Here is a 22,500-nt window from a genome sequence, read left to right on the forward strand (position 1 = left end):
TGAACATTTTCAAATTTGAGATAATTTCAGTTTTTACACTTATTTACACTGTGCCTTGTTGAAAACATTGTTGAATCTTCTTTTTTCCCCAAAAATAAAGCTTGCGAAGGTATATCTCTTATGTCATTGTGTATTATTGTTTGAATGTACAGTGCCCTCATTTATTGAAGTAAAACCAGGAATAATAATAAGGTTTAATAATGAGGTTAATCTCAGTCTTACAAAACAATGAAGAAAAACAATGCACCATGAATATATTAGCTTGGGATAGCCCAGACAAACCTGTTTGCAAATTGTGTATATGCCGAGATGTGTGTTCTGGTATCAAGCAGGCTATAATATATAGTTTTCTTTTTTTTTGTATCACATAAACATGATTTTTTTCTATTTTCATTCAACTTTCAATTAACCATGCATGCATTTCAAATTCAAATTTCCCTAAGGTACTGTATGATATAAAGTGACCTAGACATTTCAACATCCAAGGAATAGAGAGAAGAGAATAAACACTGATACCATCATGGATAATTTGTGTGAATTCAGTTCCTCTTGTTAAACAGTGAATGAACAAAGATACTCCAGGAAAAAAAAAATAATTTGACTATACTATAATTTGACTAATTTGCATTATGTTTTGTAACCTGGCACACGCTTGATACCACGACACAATGAGGGTATAGCCAAGCAGCATCAAGAGTGGCACAGAGAATCACAACCAGAACAACCAACAACCGACCCACCAAACACATCCCCTCATCAAGTGAGGTCCAAACTTGATCCCTCTCAGGAAAGTGGGTATTGTAATGCTCTCTCATGTCTCTCATGCTGATCATTAGTCCATGTGTGGAAAGTTGTGAGGCGACTATTAAAGTAGCTCAGCTGCTTTTGCAGTCTGATGGACTGATTATACAATTCTTCCATAACCCCTCCATCCATAAAATAAGTACAAGGGGGACACTAGTCACACTACATAGAGAGAACAAAATAAACATCTGATCTGATACCATCATGGGCTCATTTGGGTGAATTCAGTTCCGCTTGATTATACAATGAACAAACACAGATATTCCAGGAAATAAAAATATTTAATTATTAATCATTTGCATGCTGTTTTGGAACCAGGCAGACAGCACAAATTTGATCCTCACACACAATGATCTGTCAGTCTGAGAAGAGCAGCATCAAGAGTGGCACATAGAAACTCACAACCAGGACAACCAACAACCGACCCACCAAACACATCCCCTCATCAGGTGAGGTCCAAACTTTATCCCTCTCAGGATGCCCTCTCACGTCTCTCTTGTTGATTATTAGTCCATGTGTGGAAAGCTGTGAGGCTACTATTGTAGTGACTCGGCTACTTTGGCAGACTGATGGACTGATTATACTGTACAATTCATTTCTCAGCCCCTCCTATCAAGGGCATAGGGACTAACTAATAGATCGCTAAGACATGTGACCAAAGTCATCAAAACACAAAGAATTATGGGTAGGTTTGGCTCGCCTGATGCCAGCCCATGTAAACTAGTGGGTCTGGGTCTATGATCTGGCATGATAATAATGAAAACTAAGCGTGAAAAAATTGTGTGAAAAACAGTTATAATCTCGCGCTTCCTTAGTGCTGCTATCCAAGCCATTCCTCGCCTTTTTGTCACCTCTGAAACATGACGTATACTATTATTTTTCCACGCTGGAAAACTATAAAAGATAAGCTTCATGTTACTCTATTGAATTTTATAACACAGCAGGTAAACGGCATTTCGACAACTGCACTTCGTTGTTCCCGCACGTCAGTAAAACAACTTAATTTTGGGCCACCTATTCCCAAAATGCGTTGCGTTTTACGTCACGTTCTCAATCTCTATACTTACAGTATGTGGAATTTACGTCTCTTTCATTTACTAATGTGGAAGCAACAGTCTCTTTTCTGAATAAAGAAAAGAGAGAATAAATTGAATTCACCTGATTAGAATGTGTTCACCTGTCATTGGTAACGTTAAATTCATAGAAGTTAAATCAATATTCATCTTTCACTTAAATATCCTTGGTCCATAAAACAAATGTGACGTGATGTGTAATGTAATGTGAAAAATAAACAACATGCAGATAAAAAGTGTACATAAGGTATGAGGCCTAGATTCATTTTAATGTACTGTATACAGTTATGCATATTCACAGCCTTGGTAAATTTCACTACTTGTCCTATTTTCTCAATGTGCTTTTGTCATTGATTAATCTCTCTCTCTCTCTCTCTCTCTCTCTCTCTCTCTCTCTCTCTCACACACACACACACACACACACACACACACACACACACACACTCACGCACATACACACACATTGTGTCCACTCCATACTGCTTCCTATTCACTTTCTCTCAATACTGTATGTTCGCTGTAATGAGACGTGTACTATTAAAGATCATGATAGAGAAGTCTGGAAGTGCGTCCATGTGAAGAGTTATTCATACTGATACTATCTGCATTGTAGGAGCAGGTTGGCTGGAGGTCATGGAGTGGAGACTGGCCTTACTGCTGTTCTCAGGTCAGTGGAATGTTATTACGGTTATTGAAGATTAATGTTAGGGTCTGTTAGTTTTGTTAGGAGTGTTAGAAAGGAAGGTAGAAAGTCTTCAAGTATGTGATGTGTCTGTGTGAGAGTGTGAGTGAGAGCGTCCACCCCTTATCATATCTGTCTGTATCAACAGAAGTATCATGTTGAAGGTCAATTTGCCTTCACATTCAGTCAATGTGAAGTTGTTAATAGAGCACTTTTACAGTTTTTGCCTTCTGCTCACACACGTTTTGCAGAATATGGCTCATTATGACAAAACTCTACACGTAAGTCAAATTAGACACAGCAGATGGAGATGAACTACTCACGTCAATGCCACAATTAAATACTGCAATCAATCTTTTCTAAAAAATAATAATTATTGCAACAAAATGATACACACATGCACCATTTGGTTACAACAACTTTAAGTTTTGAGGGATTGGTTTGAGCCTTAATTTTGAATGCGTAAGTAATTGGCAAAAACTGTAGAAACAATGCCAATTGATCAAAGAGCTGACTAAGAGCTGACCAAAGAGAGTTACATTCCTAACACCAAAGGATTTAGCATTAATCTGTGCGCTGTGTGCGAGTAGCCTGACGAGCCAGACACCTACAGTACATCAAGATGTAGGGTCTGGGAACTCACCATAACTGCGCTCAATCGGAGGGGTGGGATAAACAGTTGTCTTTCAAATTCCCTCTCCACGCAATAGAATGGAGCTAAACAAATCATCTTGTTCTCAAGTAGCAGGATGCTTTTTTTTTTTTTTTTTTTTTTTTTATTGATGCAAAAACAGTACAGAAGACAATACATCACATATTAAACAATAATCCAAATAACTAGACAGAGACAAACTGACAAGATGAAAACTAATAAATAAAAACACAACTTACAGTATACAGAAATAAATAACAACAAAATAGATTAAACAGAGAGAGGAGAAAAGCATTCATACTTTCAATACTGTGTGAATTAAGCATAAAAGCCTATCATTTTTGTTATTATTTTTAACCAACAGAAGAGAGCTGAGGAGTGAGTCAATTTCTGCCTTAAAGGCACAGAAGGAAGGCCGTACATGCTGCCATTTTTGTTTGTGGAGAAAAAATTTAGATTGTAAAATAAAAAAGTTTACAACATATTCCAATGAGCTATTTTCAGGGTTTTCATAATAAAACAAAAAGTCTTTTATACCAAGGGAATAAGAGGAATCAAAAAGGTGTCTATTTAAGTTATCGATAAATAACTTAGTTTCCTTACAGTTGGAAAAAAGGTGTAGCGGTGTTTCATCCTCATCATCACAAAATGAACACGTAGCACTGATATCTGTGTATTTAGCAATACTGGCATTAACAGGATATATAGTATGTAGAATTCTAAAGTGAACTTCCTTGATTTTATTTGAGATACAATATTTGTTAGGCAAGAGCCAAGCTTTTGTCCAGTTAACATCTTCAACCACAGATCCCCAGTAGAATTTCCCCCTTGGTGTAATTCTTTTTTTAGCCTGAAGAAGAGCCTTGCGAATATGTTTATTACTACACTTTCTGTCCATTATATCAAACCCATTTAACATTAGTCTGTGTTGAATTATATTATCTTCTCCAAAAGATAGATGACTTTGTATCAGCTGGATTAACCCCTTAGGGATAGCTTTAATGATAGAGTTAAATTCCCTGAACAAGATTGGGAGATTGTAACGTGACAGAAATTGTTCGTAAGTTAATATTGCACCAGAACTATTAAATAAAGAGATGACATTGCAAATACCATTATCATACCATCTTGAGGAAAATATGGATTTATGTTTAATTGTAATATCAGCATTGTTCCATATAAGTGCTTTGTGAGGTGAGAAATTGTGGATGTAACACAGTTTCCATGCCAAGAGACACTGCTGATGAAATTTAGATAGTGTGATGGGTAGTTTGGAAGGAAGATAATTACATTTTAAAACAAAAGAAAGGCCACCAATTTGGTTAAATATATAGCTCGGAATAAAAAACCATAAGGATGTAGAATTTAGGAGACATCTCCTGATCCAGCCAACTCTGAATGAGGTAACGGTGTCAGCAAAATCCAAAAAATCTAGGCCCCCCTTGGCTTTGCAATCTGAGAGTACCTCTTTCTTAAGTTTATGAGGCTTATTTTTCCAGATAAAATCAAGAAAAATTTTACTAACTTCTTTTTGAGTTTTATCACTAATAAATAACGAGAGGGCAGGATACACAAAATGTGACAGACCATCTGCCTTAGATAAGAGAATTCTGCCAAATATACTCAGGTCTCTTTGTAACCAGGAGTTAAAAATACTTTTTGATTTGACCAGTTTGGAAGTAAAATTTAGTTGTTGCCTATCAATTACATTCTTAGTTATTTGAATTCCTAAGTATTTAACAGTATGTTTCACTGGTATATGGGTCATTCCGTGTCAAATCAGACAAAATCCAGGAAAATGGTTGCAGCACCGACTCGGATTTTCTTCAAAGTTTGTCTACACAATGTTTAGGTTCCATAACTAAAATTTGTAAAATATTTTTGTTCAATTCTGTTGTTTTCATTGTCTTTTTGCCCTTGCCTTTTTACACTCTCTAAATGACCTTATCTTGGAGGCCATGTTAAGGTACTCATATCTTAAAAAGTATCATTCCTAGCCTGACTAAACTTTATAGAATGGAAGACAAGCATGTTCTCTGTAAGATTCAATGATTAAATGTTTGTACCACAGTCTCATTGGTTGTACAGAAGTCCATAGTTTCTGAAAAAACATGCAAAAAAAGTGATATTGAGGGTCTCAAAACTTTTTTATTGGGACACACCTGCCATCAATGAGTCTTTTCTATAGAAATATAATCCTTTGTTAATGTTGTCCCAAAATGTGAAGTCTCCAAATCAAATGAATTTGACAATAATAAGGATAAAACAAGGCATGTTTGTATTTTTGTGTCATTTTCATGCAGCTGAAAAGCTATGTGGGGTAGGTAGTAGGATCATGAAAATCTATGTGGAAATAGAAAAGTATATGGACATGTAGTGTGTAAAGTTCTAATATTGCATCTAAGCCCCGTTCACAGAATAAATGCATGTAGTTACAGGTGTTTTGGTAACACCAGAATAAACATTTACAATAAAAAATGTGAAGTTTGGCACCCCCCTCTGGCGAAACAGTAGCATTTTGCTACTTTTACAAGGCATTAACTCTGGTAGCTATTGGAATGGAATGGAAAGGCTATATTTTACTTTTCGTATTCAAAAAGAAGCAGAAATTCCTAATACCTTGAAATTGAAAAGGATACCAAATACACCGAATTATGTACTTCAAATTATGTTTTAACCATTAATCTAAAATAGGCCTTTCATTAGTTGGTGGCTGTGAAGTTCTCAAAGGCCATTTGAATATCTTCATACGTCTTACACTGTTCACTGCCACTCAGGCACCGCAGCATGATGTGCAGGTAGGGCAATATGTGTCTATGATGGAAAATGGTTGGGTATGCCTTGGAGAAGTCAGAGGAGCAGGAGGACCTCATTCAAGTGGCCGAAATCTGAGGACATTTGCTGGGTGCCTGCCATTCACGTGCTGTGTGCTGTGCCAGCCCCAGCCACTACCAGGACAGGACGGCAGTACTCCTTGGATAAGAACACGTATGAAGATATTCAAATGGCCTTTGAGAATTTCACAGCCACCAACTAATGAAAGGCCTATTTTAGATTAATGGTGAAAAAATTATTTCAAGTACCTAATTCGGTGTATTTGGCATCCTTTTCAATTTCAAGGTATTAGGAATTTCTGCTTCTTTTTGAATACGAGAAGTAAAATATAGCCTTTCCATTCCATTCAAATAGCTACCAGAGTTTTAATGCCTTGTAAAAGTAGCAAAATGCTACTGTTTCGCCAGAGGGGGGTGCCAAACTTCACTTTTTTTAATTGTAAATGTTTATTCTGGTGTTACCAAAACACCTGTAACGACATGCATTTATTCTGTGAACGGGGCTTAGATGCAATATTAGAACTTTACACACTACATGTCCATATACTTTTCTATTTCCACATAGATTTTCATGATCCTACTACCTACCCCACATAGCATTTCAGTTACATGAAAATGACACAAAATACAAACATGCCTTGTTTTATTGTTATTATTGTCATGGTTATTTGTTGTGGAGACTTCAAATTGTGGGAAAACATTACTTAACTGCCGTATTTGAAGAGGAAATAGTGACTGATACCAAGTGAAAAAGATAAACAGTTTTTTTAATACCCTAAATATCACACTTAATGCAAGTTTTTCCAAAATTGAGGGCCCTTTCGAGATTCAAGAGCCATTTAGTACAGACTTTAAATTGTTTACACATGCTTATTATGAGTTGATCTTCCACCCTAGAAAATTTGGGGAGGCTAGGGAACATATTTGTCAAGATATTAATGCCCAGACATGGCATGTGTTTTTCAAGCTGTAAAAATGAAAGAATTTCAAGGTCTAAAAAAGATATGAAGACAGATGATTTCCACAGAAATATTTCGCAGGCCTTGGTTTTAGGACCCATTGATGATATACACAAAGTTTGAACAAAATCTGAGACGGTGCAGCAACAATCTTATCTGATTTGACACGGAATGACCCATATTGTTTATGACTGTGTAATCACACTCATTTAAAGGTAAGATTTCACATTTCAAAACATTCAATCTGAGACCTGAGGCCTTGGAGAACTGCTCAACCAATGATAAAGCACCAGACAGCTGATTCTTATCCTGTAAAAACAAAATAGTATCATCTGCCAACTGTGAGATTTTTATTTCTTTATCAAAAATGTTTATACCTTTTAAATCAAGATCATTAACTACATTCAGTGAAAGTAATTCTGTGACCAGCAGAAATAAGAAGGGCGAAATTGGGCACCCTTGCCTAATTCCACGCTTAACCTCAAACCTGTCAGTTGTATTATGGTTAACTATTACAGAACTATTTATATCTCTATAAAACATCTCAACAATATTAATAAAAGGATCACCAAAACCAAATAACCTGAGGGTTTTCAAAAGAAATGCATGTTCAATCGTGTCGAACGCCTTATAAAAGTCTAAGAAAAGGACTAAAGCTTGTGAATGTACTGCATCAGCATAGTCTAGCAGATCCAACACAAGTCGTACATTATTCGTTATATGTCTGTTTTTTATAAAGCCAGATTGCGTTTCTGATATGATATCACAAAGACCTGTTTTAAGTCTGTTAGCATACACTAAGGCCAACATTTTGTAATCAATTGTTAATAATGAGATTGGACGCCAGTTGTCAATTCTTAACGAATCTTTTCCTGGTTTAGGGATAAGCGAAATTATTCCTTGTTTCATAGTAGTCGTCATCTCCCTTTGTTCTACACATTCATTATACATACAAAGCAGAGGACCCTGTATACATTCCCAAAAATGCTGATAAAATTCAGCTGAGAGCCCGTCAATACCAGGCGACTTTCCTCTTTTCATTGAGTTGAGGGCTTTCTTAACTTCACCCACAGTTATATTAGCGTCACAAACTACTTTGTACGCATCATTGATGATAGGGACATAATTTCTTATTTTTTCAGTGAAGATGCTACAGTTGCTAGAATCAAATTTGGATGAATACAGATCTTTATAAAAGGTTTCAACAAATTTAGAAATTAAAGAAGGGTCATTAGATATGTTACCATTTATGTTAAGAGAGGTTAAAGCTTTTCTTTGTCCATTCCTTTTCTCTAAAGAAAAAAAATAACTAGAATTCTTCTCACCCTGCTCAAGCCATTTGGCTCTTGATCTGATAAAAGCCCCCTTCGCTAAATCTATATACAGATTTTCAAGAGACAGACTGAGTTCCTCCCTTTCTACCTTTTCTTCTTCAGTAATACTGTCTGTAGAGAGCTCATTTATCCTGTTGAATAGGTTTACCTCAAACTGACGTTTAGAGCTTTTGATCATTTTAGACCTCTTATTAGCTATATGCCTCGTCTTGTATTTAAAAAACTCCCATTTTTGTTTACAACCTTCACTTAAGTCAGAGAATATATCAGATATTAGATCTTTAATGCTTTTGTTAAATTCTTCATCTTCTAACAAGTTATTATTAATTTTCCAATAGCCTCGTAATTGTGAATTATCTTGTTGACCACCTAACTTGATTGTCACCAATTTGTGATCAGATAACGGTGCGAAAGAATGTGAGACGTCCTTAACAAAGTTTAGAACTGATTGGGAAATTAAAAAAGATCAATTCTTGACTTAAGTGTAGAGTTTTTGTTTGACCAAGTAAAGTCAGATAAATCAGGATTAAAGAATCGCCAAGTGTCTACTAAAGACAGACTAGAACATAATGATAAAATCAGATTATTTACAAGAGGACCTTGATTCGGTTTTGGTGGGAATCTATCCAAACTGGGGTCAACACATTCATTGAAATCACCTCCAAAAATAACATAAGCACCAACATATTTCCCAAGAAGTAATTTGGTATTATCCACACTGTAAAAAAAAAAATGGTTGACAGTACTCAAATTTTCTAGGCAACGTGATGCATTCGTTTTTTTGAGTTCTCTTTACTTAAATTAGGCCGAGGTTGACTTAACACAGATTTTTAAGTTCTGGCAAATTGCTGTTTTGAGTTACACAAACTCAGGCTTTTGAGTTTTGCATGCTTATATTAAGTATGCTGAGGTTAACTTAACACAGATTTTTAAGTTCTGGCAATTTTTTGTTTTGAGTAATGTTAACTCAGGCTTTTGAGTTTTGCATGTTTATATTAAGTTCTAACAACACAGATTTTCAGTTTCACCAACTTTGTTTTACGAGTTCTACCAATCCTTTTTCACCACACCCCATCATTCAACAAATCACATCACACAACAAATGGAAGTGTAGAGAAAAAAACTTTTATTCACCATTTGGGAAAATACACTTGTATTTAGACTTGTGAAATTACACAGACTTGCACCCTATCAACTTGGCTTCTTGAGAACCGGTCTTTCCTGTGTGTGTGTGTGTGTGTGTGTGTGTGTGTGAGGGAGGTCTGAAAATGACTGTTAAATCTGTGTGATTGTGTGTTTATGTGTGTGCTTGTGTGTGTGAGAAAACAGACATTACACTTGAAATTACACAGACTTGCGCCCTACAAACTGAGCTTGAGAACTGGTCTTTTCTGTGTGTTTGTGTGAGAGTTAGGTCTGAGAATGAATGCTATGTGTGTGACTGTGCATGTTTATTTGTGTGCGTGTGTGTGGGAATTTGCATATTACACTTATGAATTACATATTAAAATTGCGCCCTATGAACTGAGCTTTTTGAGAGCTGGTCTTTCGTGTGTGTGTGTGTGTGTGTGTGTGTAGTAAATGGCAGAGAAGAGCAGTGTGTCCATTTATGTGTGTGTCCATCATCAGACTTCACAGCAAAAGCTTGTCTTTCAAGGAACGTGTGCGCTGTGAACATTTTGAACCAAGCTCGAAAAAGATGGTCTGGATGGCCTCAAAAGTGTACCTCATCTTTTCTGGATAGCTTGTCCATTGCATACATTAGGCCAAACAGGTAGCCGAAGGCAGCAGCGAGGTGAGGTAGGTCGTGTTTTATTACCGCCCCTTCCAAGACGACAGCGATTTCGGTCACTATTGGTGGTGCTGTGGCGCTATCATCATCTTCATAGACGGTAAGTATTCCAACTGGCACTCCTTCAACCACCTCTTCCTCAGGGTCTGTGTTCTGAGGAAAAAACAGACACAGCAACACTTTTAGTGATACCTACACCCCACAATAAGTCACATTAAGGCTAAAGAGATCAACCAATAAGTATCCAGCTTCTTGGAAGATATGAAAGAAGCACTGCAAATTTATACTCACAAATTGGTCTGGACTGACTCACCAAGCACTTCAGAAGGAAGTCTGATGCATCATCTCGAAGAAAAATGGGAAGGCCTCTCAGTGCTGCGGTCCTTCGATGACGCACAACGTCCGTTACCTGTGAATGTGCTCACAACCATGGGACACACACACACAGACAGACAGCAATTCAGCAAGATAACTCAAATCAAGAATCTCTGTTTATTTATGCACATCAACTGTAAATGTTTGATTGATTTTCATAATTTAAAGTATTTTTTATTTGTCTCGGTTTGAAAACATTACCCACCTCATCATCAAGTCTGTTCAGCAACTCCTCCAAATCTGGACCAAAAGCTGACTTCCTGGCTCGATACAGTTTTATCAGGCGAGAAGCATACTTGTCCAGAGATGCATTCCAAGTTGCCTGGAGGTTTCTGTTGGTGATCCGGTAAAATTCTTTGTATATCTGGACAAAATAACAAAACAAAACAATTATAATTATAATACCCCTACCAGTGCCCAAAGCTGCCAATAAATTACGAGATTTTCATGCCATAATTTGAATGAAAAGACTACGTTTTTAAATGACAGTGAATCAGAAGCTAAAGCAACACAGGACAGTACAGTGCCCTCCAAAAGTATTAGAACGCATGCTTAAAGTTAAATATAAAATCATCTTTTGGAAATGTATCTTAATGCCTTAAATGAAACAATGAGTAACTATTCAACCTTTAAGGATATTCATTTTCTTTGTGAATGAATAATGTATTGTAAATAAATAAATGTTTTCCTTAACATACAGGGGGTCATAAGTATTGTAACGCCCATGTTAAATTCCCATAGGGGATTTTTATTTTTATTTTTAAAGGCCAGTTATTTCATGTATCCAGGACACTATGCACCATGATAAAGTCCCCTTGGCCTTTGGAATTCAAATAACCCCATGTCAACACTATACCCTTAACATACTAAGAGTAAAGCATGCTTTAATGTCAGTTATTAGCTGTTGGCTAATTAGCTGGTTTGAATTGCATTGAGCTCAATGAGAATTAAATCAGCTAATTAGCATCTATCTATATTTTATATGCATCACTCCTATTATCTTAATTATGAAGGACATCATACAGTTGCAGCAATTACTCAACAGTCGAATCAAGAGTAAACCTGTAAATGCAAAATCAAGGCAGCATAATATGCCAGTCATGTCTGCTACCCCAAAACCTTGCCCTGGCATAGCCCAGTCTCGTGCTACTTCTCCCTCCACTTCAGTTATATGAACACACGCAGGCAAAAACTCTCCCTCCACCATTTAGCACTTTAGCTAACTGTCACTATTACTAGCTAGCGGTTCACTTTAGTACTGTTTGATTAAGCGAACTTCCTGCCCACTCAAAAACGCCCCATAACCACACTAGAACACATTTGCAACTCTTGCGGTCCTTTCACAACATCTATGTCCAATGAAGTTGAACATTTTAGCGATTCTACCCTGACAGTCATGGAACATCTTGTCAGAACAGTTCAGAAATTAGCAAGAAGTTAGCAAACTAAAATGCAACTCATAACTTCGGTAATTCGGTTGAATACATTAAATATACGACACATGTTAGTTCACCGACCAAAAAATTGCACATACGCCTTCTATTAAGTTGTAATTTAAAGAAAGAACCATAAATACCTGATGTGAAACTCTGAAGTCCGCCAATCCTCTCAACTTCGTTTGCAAACTCGAAGTGAAAAAGGAAAAACGCTGGGCCCATGGTAAAAGGGGAAGGGAAACCCCGTAGAAGGTGTCAACATGAACATAAAGTAAAGAAAACTTAAAAATTATTGTTAGATAGTGCTACTGTCTATAGAAAGTTGAGGAAAACTAAGAAAAACGTGTTTTGGTTAATCAAATATCCTTGTTAACCATTTTCTAAGAAAAATGAGTTGGACAAACGTGTATTTCTTTGTTCTATGTCAAAATTGTATTTTTGAGTCAGATTACAATGAAAATGTGTTTTAGAACAACAACTGTAATTTATTTTTTTTACAGTGCAGTATTTGACCAAATAAAGTTTTGTTGGATGAATGTGAATTATAGCCATATGCATTACAAACTATGAAAATGCTATTTTCTTGTTTAATGATGATCATTACCCATCTACCTTCAGGAGATTTCACTGTTTCTAACACCTCCCCTTTAAATTTGTGTAAAAGTATAGCAACACCTGCCGAATTATTGCTCCCATGACTATAATATACGGTACTTCCCCATTGCGACCTCCAGAACTTTACATCCTGTTCAGTTGAGTGAGTCTCTTGGAGCAAAACAATGTCCGCCTCACTTCTTTTACAAAATAAGAATACAGCTTTTCTCTTTACAAGATCACGAATTCCTCTCACATTTAGGGACAAAATAGACAAAGACTTAAAAGTATAATCCATAAACACAACAAATAACACTTATCAAGAACTAGAAGAAACTTTAGAAAAATACAAACTCACTTACCAAGGAGAGGTGGATGACAACTTGGCAAATAATAGGCCAACATTGTGAGGATACTCAGTATAGAATCAGATTTAGCCATAGAAAACAAACACACAGAAGTTACACTTATAAATGTAACCTAAATAAGTAAAAACAGATGACACTTCTGTCATGTATAAACAAAGGCTATTTTTTAAATTTCCTCTATGCATTAAGTGCAATGCAAAAAACGAAAAAATGTTGGCTAAAAGTTTTCAAAAAGAATCAGTTTATAGGGCAACATATTAAGTAAATTTAGAGCTTCACCCATAAAAGGTTCCACTGGCAATATCTGCCATACCTATAATAAGTGACAAGTATAAAAATGGGTGCCAGAGGTAAATATGGGGTATTCCCATTTGAAGCTCTTTCAGTCATTCAGAGTAGGCTAGTTAAATGAGAAAATATTATGCATATAGCCTAATCATTAAAGGGGTGCAAGGATTGCATTTCCCAGATAAAGACGCCTCGTCTTTATTTCACATCTGAGAAATCGTACTTCTTCCCGTCGATGAGGGCATAGGAATTCTTGAAAGATGCTTTTTTGCCTTCCTCACGGGCCTTCTTCACCAAAGGCCAGAGCTTCTCCCTCGCTGCCCTATCCTCTGCAGAAAGGGGCTCCGTGATGGACAGCTGCTTTGATTGGAGACAGTGGCGGTTTTAGGTACGGGCGAACCGGGCGTTCGCCCGGGGCGGCATCTTGTATGGGGCGGCACGAGCGCTTAACCCTATGAGCCCGACTGACGCAAAGTGCGTCAAAAAACACTCATGGGGGCGCTCGTGGAGGATCTCGCCTGGGGAGTAATTCAGTCTAGAACCGCCACTGATTGGAGATATTTGGATTTTCTCGCAGCGTTCCAGATTGCGTCTCGAACTCGTCGTATGGCGAAAAGGATGATTATGGATCGATTCTTCCTGTCTTGTTTGGGTCCGAGACGGTGGACAATGTCGACTCCTGCTTGTAAAAGATCACTCGTGCCAGGTGCCACCTGTTGAAGAATGTCTATGACTCTATTTCTCACATCCTCCCCGTCAGACTCCTTTAGACCGTGAAGTTTCAGGAACCATTTCCAGCCATAGCGGCGAGATTCATCCAACGCAACCCTTAAGCTGCGGTTTTCAACTTTCAGAGCTTGAACCTCATTGTCCACTCGATGCAATTCTTTTTTATTTTCTCCTACATCTACCACAAGTTGTTTCACCGTAACAGAGAGGCTCTCTATTTCTCTCGAGGTAGCATGAGTAGTTTTCTCAATTGCAGAGATTTTTTGAAACGTTGCATCGTGCTTAACTGAAAGTTCACGAATAGCAGCTAAAATGTCTAAGTTACCTTCAGAGTCAGACCTTCCTGTTTCCTCGCGCTTACTTTTCTTGCATGCGGGTTTCACAGGGGCATCAGGCTCATCAGTCAGTTGTGTGTCTAGCGATGTACTAACGTCAAACCATGTTTTACCGTCTTCTTCACCCGAATCCACCGGTGAGTGCACAGCACTGGAACTAGCTGACTGCACTATCTCCATATCTTGCAGCATCTTCTGAGATTTTCCCTTCCCCTTTTTCTTAATTCCTTTGCCCATATATTCAACTTAATGCCTTAATAGTTAATTATACACTTTTATTACACAAAATTGCAATTATGTTAGTTGTCAGTCCACTTCACTTGAAGTTCGTTGACGAGCTGAAATTCACATGTCTAACCACGACGACGCCATCTTGGCCGAACCTAATTTGTCGATGGTATCTCAAGTAGCAGGATGCTTGAAGGTCGCAACTTCTGGTCGCACGTCAGTCATCATTATGTTAAGCCCGCCAACCGATATGCACAATGTGATTGGCCCGGCCCTCGTAGTTGCTAGACTACCCCGGCAGCAAATTAAATTTGCTGCTGCTAAGGGTGTTTAGATTTCTAGGCTAGTGTGTGAGTGCTTTTCTTCTTCTTCTTCAAAGGTTTTGTCACGGATTGTGCTGTGTGTGAGAGCATGTCTGCTGCTTCATTCATTTAAACCCCTTTGCATGATTTCTAATTCTTCTTCTTTTTCTTTGAAGGTTTTGTCATGGAGTGTATCCCTCATCACTTCCACTTTGTGGACATGAGTAAGACCTGGACTGAGGCACAGCGCTACTGCAGGGAACACTACACTGACCTGGCCACCATTGAAAACATGGAGGACATGCAGATGATGATGGACACTGCTAAAGATTATGAGGGGACAGCCTGGATTGGGCTGCACCAGACTGCTGTCTCCAGCTGGAAGTGGTCCCTGGCAGATGATGATTTCTATGGTCCTGGAGAGGCTGACTTTACTAAATGGGACCATCATGAGCCTAACGGTGGGGATGGGGAGGGATGTGTAGAGCAGCTCCTTTCAGGTTTATGGAATGATAAAAGTTGTAATACAGGACATCGATTTGTGTGCTATGATGGTGAGAGAATTTATTGCTGGTTTCCTTCAGTATTTATTCTTAGAAACTCTGAGAACATCTGTTATCTAATTGTAGTTTTAACAATGCACCATTCCATACTAACGCTAATCAAAAGGTCTCTGAATATTAATAAATAATATGAAATTATGAAAACATTTCAACCAACCATGTCATCTGATTCAACAACATCTTAAAACTAATCTTATTATTTTAAAATACATTTGAAAAGTTGACCCTTCCATTTTGGTGGTACTAAAGTCACATAGGTGTAATACCTGTGGCTGAAAGATTCATTGCTTTATGTAATTAAGTAATATTCTTAAGTTAGGCTATATGATTAATATTAGTTCAATATATGCTTTGTTTCTGAATTCATGTGGTGTTAATGGTTGAAAAAATTCATGCCACGTGTATTTGAGTGTCATGTGGAAATGCACACACATCATTTATTTTTTAAATTGTAATGTTTCTTCCCAGATTTGCATAAACAGGAAACAATATGGAAAACTGTTCATCACAAGTGATACTGTTCCTTCATTATAAGATAATTGCCTAAATGATCTGTAGTTGGCAGAGGAATACATAGTTGAATGGTACTTGCTGGAAACTGCTGGAAACATAGTGCTGTCATGGGTGGCAAAGAAACAATACATTCTGTTTGGAATACAGTACCAAACAGTTCTGTAACTTCAGTTACTGTTGATTGCATGGCTGTTGTTGCTATGGCTAACTAGGATGAGTTTTGTTGAACATAACAAACTTGTTGTCTTCCAGAGACCCACAGTGGTAGCGAACGATATGTCCTCATTAAGGAGGAAAAGTCCTGGAGAGAAGCTCAGGTGTACTGTAGAGAAAATCACACAGATCTGGTGAGTGTGAGACACGAGGAAGAGAACAAGCAGATTAAAGAGAAAAGAAAAGGGGGGAATGTTTGGATCGGCCTGTTCAGAGATGACTGGACGTGGTCCGACCAGAGGCCCTCATCCTTCAGACACTGGAGATCAGACGCCCTTAATAACCAGAGGAAGGACAAATGTGCTGTAGCATGGCTAACTGAAGAAAACAAGGGGAAATGGAAAGAGAGTGAATGTGATGAACAACATCCTTTCTTCTGCCGTTTGGGTAAGTTTGCTATCTCCAGTGCTGAACTATTTCAATACTACTGCTGCTATAGCCACTCCTTATCCTTCAGAGACTGGAGAAGAGACAGCCCTAATGACCAGACAACTGTGTTGTTGTGACATGGATAAACCAAGTTGGCATGGGGAGATGCGAAGTGTAATGAATGTCCTTTTTTATTCATGCTTAGCATCTTAACAGAGAGTCAGAGTTACTCTGTAATCATTTTGTTGTTACCCAAACAAGTGCGGTTTGTAAGAAATTTTTTTTCTGTATGCATTTCTTTCTGTCAGACAAATTTCAGCTGGTGAAGAAGAATCTGACCTGGACAGAGGCCCTCATGTACTGCAGACAGCACCACATGGACCTGGTCTCCGTCACCTCCCCTGAGATCCAGGGCTGGGTGATAGAGGAGGCTAAACGGGCCTCCACTGATCAGGTGTGGCTGGGCCTGCGCTACCTGTGCCCACTGAACATCTGGTTCTGGGTCAGTGGAGAGACCGTCTGCTGGGAGAACTGGGCTGAGGAGAGAGAGAAGGAGAACAGGAGGGAGGGATGCGGTGGACATCAGAGAGCAGGAGCGCTGCAGTCTGGAGGGGAGTGGGTCAGCCTGCCTGACAGCACCAGACTCAACTTCATCTGCGCTGCAGGTGAGAAAGAAGAAGTGTGTGTGTGTGTATGTGTGTGTGTGTGTGTGCATCCATGACAGAAAGAGAGAGAGAGAGAGAGAGAAAGAGAGAGAGAGAGAGATTACTTGTCAGATTCATTGTGATGTGAACAGGATGGATGACTGATTGATTGATTAATTGATTGATAATGAGCTCTTTTTTTTTCTTAGGAGAGATGATCAACATAAACTGCCCCTTGTGTAAGTTCTCTATTCCCAGCTCAGTACCAACTAAAATGACTAAATTGACAAGGGAAAAGATCAATGCTAATTGAGAAAGTTATTAATGTTGCATTGCACCTTCTCTAAAATGTCCCTATATTTGAATAAGGGTCTTCTCCTCAATGGTAATCCTGACAACACTTTGAAAATGTCTTACAGTCAGTTTGCTCATCAGTTGTTCTATGACATACACATCCCAAAAAGCCAAAATAAACAATGATGAGAGAGAAATAAACATTATAAACAAGAAAGTAACATTTACCCATAATCCTTAACCTCTGTTCTCTTAAGTAAGTCTATTTTGAAGTGTCTTTTAATCTTAATACTAGAAAAGCACTCTGACGCAGACCTCCGCCAAGCGAAAACATAACTGCCTCCTGAATCAAGGCGGTGATACGGATCACTCATAATTTAATTGTTTTTTCCTTGGGTCATTTCAGACCTTGCCTGAAAATGTCATCGAAATCCATCCAAAACTTTGTTATCTTGTGAACAGACAGACAAACTAACAGACAGACAGAAAGACAGACACACGAACAAACAAACCCTGATGAAACCATAACCTCCTTGGCGGAGGTAATAAGAAAAATTACTTGGTTAGACAAGTAGGTTTTGTAGTGATTATATTATTTCTTTCTGGGATACACAGTGACGAGAGAGAGAGATATGGTGTGCATATGTCTAGTGTGTCTGTGCCAGTCTACCCTCTAACTCTTGTGTGTTATGGTGCAAGCGAAGAGAAGACAGTTTGTGAGAGTGGAGCTTCAAGTTAACTCCTCCTCCCTGGAGGTGAACACCCCTGAGGTTCAGGAAGTCCTCCTACGTCAGGTGAGTCTCTCCTCCTCACACTTCAGCCACTGCACACAACAGACACACGGACAGCCATGCCATTTGAAAAAGGGCTATTGTCTGAAGATTTTATGGAGTCATACACACTTCAAAACCTTGATTTCATTGTGTGAAAGCAGCAGAGGCGGACATCCCGGGTTCAGAAAGTAAAAGTCTAAGTATTTGATCCAACCATCAGCTAGTAAATCAGCTCATCCTACAGTACAGCCAGGTAGATCAGATAATTAATGGTATCACCAGTGTTAAGTAATCAGGTTCTGTAGAAAGAATATATGGCAGGACTTTTACTTTCTGGTACTGGGATGTCCGTCTCTGGAAAACAGAGGGCCGTGGTGGTGGGGCCAAAATATGGTTCTGCTCTACTTTTCAGATCAAAGTGAAACTCCAGAAGAACGGGCTTCCAGAAGGTGCCAAACTGAGCTGGATAAAGCATCCTGATGGACAGATTTTCCATGAGAAGAATGAGAACGGAGAGAAAAAAGAGGGGAGGAGCAAAGATGAGTTTTGAATTTCAGTAGCCAAAATGTTAAAGGGTAAACAAGGGGGAGAGTGGGGACTTTATAGTTTAATGTTGCTTTTTGCATGACCGTTATCTTATTTATTTAGCTGTGTATGGATCAAAAGAGCCTCACCCTCGCCATTATGGTTATGGTTATGGTTATGGTTATTTAGCAGACGCCTTTGTCCAAAGCGACATACAAATAAATAACAATACAAATTAAATAACAGTGAACAATTACAAAAAGGGAGAATAGCAATATTATCAATAAACAATCAATTAAGCACTAACCTAATGAGAAATAAAACAATGAAATGAGAATTGCAATCAAATACGTCACTCAGTTAATTATAACAATAACTATAGTATGGTATGGCTAAATTTAAGGACAATAGCAGAATAAATGTCAAATTCTAACAATGGACAAATTATAATAAAACAATACTATTATACAAACCATAACACATAACAAACGCTTAAAAGACTAAGTGCATATTAAACAAATATGCCTTAAGACCCCTCTTGAAAGATCCAAAACTGTTGCTGGAACGGAGAGCACTGGGCAACTCATTCCACCAACACGGAACCACTGAAGAATAGGATCTACAGTTTGACCTAGCATGAATGGTTTGTCGACATAACAGACGCTCCTCAGAAGATCGCAATGGGCGGTTGGGAATGTACATCTTGATCAAAGAACTGAAGTAGCTAGGAGCAGATCCAGTCAGTGTCCTATAGGCCAGAGTGAGAGATTTAAATTTAATTCTGGCTACTATAGGGAGCCAGTGGAGAGTAACTAGGAGAGGGGTTACATGTGTCCTCTTTGGCTGATTGAAGACCAGTCGTGCTGCAGCATTCTGAATCAACTGTAGTGGTCTTAATACGCAAGCAGGTAGGCCAGCTAACAGGGAATTGCAGTAGTCCAGTGGAGATAACCATTGCCTGTACAAGAAGCTGAGTGGAATCTTGTGTCAGATAAGGTCTGATCTTCCTAATGTTCCATTAATTCCATGGAACAGGTCACCTCGTTGGCCGTTTTCTCTTACCTGTACAGTTTCCCCATGTGTCTTTTTAAAAGTTTTTAGCCTACTCGTGTTTTCTTTTGTGTCTTTGGGTCTCCTCCAAACAAGCCCTTTAAGCTTTAAGCCCTCAAATATTTTTACATTTTCAGGGGAATTAGTGGTGTAACCTAACACTCAACCGACATGGGTGTGAGATATCATTAATATTAAATCATGTGTTTGTTCAATTAATGAAATCATTAAATAAAGTGTTTGTGATTCATTTGACCGTGCATGACCACATTATTTTTCTTGAGCTCATAAAATCAGTGCATTCTACTCATGTATGGTGGTGGGTTTGCTCTTGAGTGAGTCAGCTGAAGGATCTCATGGGATTGGTCGGTTTCCAGATACTGTAGCTGTGGAAGATCCGGAGATCGCTTGAGTTTCAGACCAGTGGTGACTGGAGTGACAGCTCTCTTCTCTTCCCATGAAAGGGTCTTCTATTTATACTGTATGTTGCTGGGTGCAGAGGAAAACTGAAGTTACAGTACATTGCATTACATTTGGATGATTCTTTTTTTTAACCAAAACGACTTAGAACATGGTAAAACATGTCAAGCTTTTTAAAGAGCAATTCTAACAACAATTTTTAGGAAAATTGAAAAGGGTAGGCTAGAGTGTATTAAGAGTGAAAAAAGGAGAAAGTGATAAATAGTGAAATTAAAAAGGTATGAATGAGCACCTCCTACTTGTCCCTGTCAAGGTTGCCATGGTTGTGGTCACCTCAACAGGTGGTAAGTCAAGGATCAGGAAGTGGGGCATGTGGCTTGGAACGACCACCTCCCTTTTTGTCCCTGTCGAGGTTGCCATGGTTGTGGACACCTCAACAGGCACAAGCAGGTGGTAAGTCAAACAATACCAAATAGATTTCATCTTGATAGGATTAATAACACTTGGTTAAATCACTTCTGACAGACACACACACACACACACACACACACACACACACACACACACACACACACACACACACACAGACAGATAGACAGACAGACAGACACACAGACACACACACACACACACACACACACACACACACACACACACACACACACACACACACACACACACACACACACACACACGTCCATCCATCCCTGTGTTTGTCTCAGACGCATAGATCATCATACTATCACCACAAGGGGTCACCCTTTTCTCTCATTACTCTCAATGGTGAGAGTGGCCTATCTGGTCTGGCTTTGTATGGAATACAGTATGTTACAGTTTTTTCCAATCGTATACACACTAAAATTAAGGTTATCAGACAGGTAACAATACTTAACACTTAGGAAGCAAAACACCTGCGCAGAGCAGTACAACATTAAGCACAAATTCAGCTTCACACTTTTAGCAAAACATTACACACAGTGAATGTCAAAACGTAAAACACATTTTAACACCTTAGACACAGATAAAGATTGTTAGGTACTTCCTTCTCATTACAAAGCCCTGGCTTGCCAATGACCACACTAAGGGCCCATTCACACTAGGTCCGCTGGACCGGACCCGGGTTCGTTTGGGCCGATGGTCCGGTTGTTTTTGATAGTGTGAACGCAACCGTACCGAACTCGGGTGCGGACCCGGGACCGGACCCGGGTCCGCCTGAAAAGGTGGTCCCGGGTCCGGTTCGCTAGAACGCTGGAGCAGGTTGCTAAGCAAACGTTCTGAAGAATCTAAAGAATCTTTACCTTTGTCTTCTTCATTGCACTGCCTTTTGCTGTGTTGCCAAGTGATATTTTGTAAACAGAATTCTGGAAGTTCGTGTTAATTATGACGCAAACGGACCCGGGTCCGCAGACAAACATGTAATGTGAACACAGACCAACTACGGCAGAAGTAACCGCACTCGGGTCCGGTCCAGCTAAACGGACCTAGTATGAAAGCAACCTAAGGAACAAATTGAATAATCACATCCACCAGGTGTGTAAGCACACATGTGCAAAATTGAAAACGCAGCACTCAGGTGTGTTATGCTCGATCCTCGAGGGGCGTTCCCACTGATCTATAACTAACACTGGATAGACTATCCCATTGTTTTCGCTCCATTATTCTTTATGTTGATCAGTGAGGATCGAGGCCTGAGGAGCGAGGGAGGATGTATAAAAGCCCAAATGAGAGGCACCCATAGCCTGTGATGTGGATGAACTCTTATGGCTTGATCCAGCTAGACAGAGAGATGATTAGAGTATTACATATTGTTGTTACTTGTTTGTATTGTTGCTTTAGTTTTTCTTCAGTGACTGTAAGTGTATAGTACTTTTTATTTGTGTACACATTTTGATTTTTCTACACTTTACAGTATAAGAACTATAATTTTGCCATTTTCTGTTGATTGACTTGTCACTGTAACTGAACATATATGGTACAGTGAAAGAAAGAAATATTGTCTGCAGCATCAGTTTTGTGCATTGGATGAGGGTTCATCAAAATATTTTTGTCATCTAAATTATCCTAATGCTCTCAAACAATATGTCTGAATAACATCCATATATTGGAATAGGGTTTTTACAGATGTGTTTTGAATTTATTGTGTTGGTGTGTATAAGATAGCGACAGTGTGGAATCATTCAAAGAATGTGTTAGTGATATGAGAACAGTATAAGGTTTTATTGTTTATTGTTTTGACAGAAATATTTCATTTTGCAAACAATCTGTTATGTTCTGTTGATTGGGTGTTGTGTTTGGTTAATTGTGTGATGTGTTTAGACAAAAAGAGCCCCGTTTTCAAAATTGTGTGTAAA

At 38.6% G+C, this 22,500-nt stretch overlaps 2 protein-coding genes across 3 annotated transcripts in view; both read left to right on the top strand.

Moving 5' to 3' along the window:
* LOC134060124 (C-type mannose receptor 2-like) overlaps positions 1 to 104 on the top strand; it is an 8,318-nt gene extending 8,214 nt beyond the window's left edge. For both annotated transcript variants that reach the window (XM_062516733.1, XM_062516734.1), the window contains one exon: positions 1 to 104. This exon is cut by the window's left edge and continues 1,106 nt beyond it. The gene's annotated coding sequence lies outside the window, so the exon portion shown is untranslated.
* Positions 105 to 1,166: 1,062 nt separating this feature from the next.
* On the top strand, positions 1,167 to 18,704 carry LOC134059591 (C-type mannose receptor 2-like). Its single transcript, XM_062516037.1, has 7 exons — positions 1,167 to 1,253; positions 2,491 to 2,544; positions 14,962 to 15,175; positions 16,747 to 17,108; positions 17,297 to 17,326; positions 18,081 to 18,175; positions 18,567 to 18,704. Exons 2-7 carry the CDS (start codon positions 2,511 to 2,513, stop codon positions 18,702 to 18,704), a joined length of 873 nt encoding a protein of 290 aa, XP_062372021.1. The 5' UTR covers positions 1,167 to 1,253; positions 2,491 to 2,510.
* The last annotated feature ends 3,796 nt before the right edge of the window (positions 18,705 to 22,500 follow it).

Source organism: Sardina pilchardus, chromosome 16 (assembly GCF_963854185.1).
Source record: "Sardina pilchardus chromosome 16, fSarPil1.1, whole genome shotgun sequence".
NCBI classification, from domain to species: domain Eukaryota; kingdom Metazoa; phylum Chordata; class Actinopteri; order Clupeiformes; family Clupeidae; genus Sardina; species Sardina pilchardus.

Excerpts from the sequence above, each read along its gene's own strand:
- LOC134059591 (XM_062516037.1), top strand. The coding sequence starts at position 2,511 with ATGGAGTGGAGACTGGCCTTACTGCTGTTCTCAG. Across the intron at positions 17,109-17,296 it reads CAACTTCATCTGCGCTGCAG|GAGAGATGATCAACATAAAC; the intron begins GTGAGAAAGAAG and ends TTTTTTTCTTAG. Across the intron at positions 17,327-18,080 it reads CAACATAAACTGCCCCTTGT|CGAAGAGAAGACAGTTTGTG; the intron begins GTAAGTTCTCTA and ends TTATGGTGCAAG.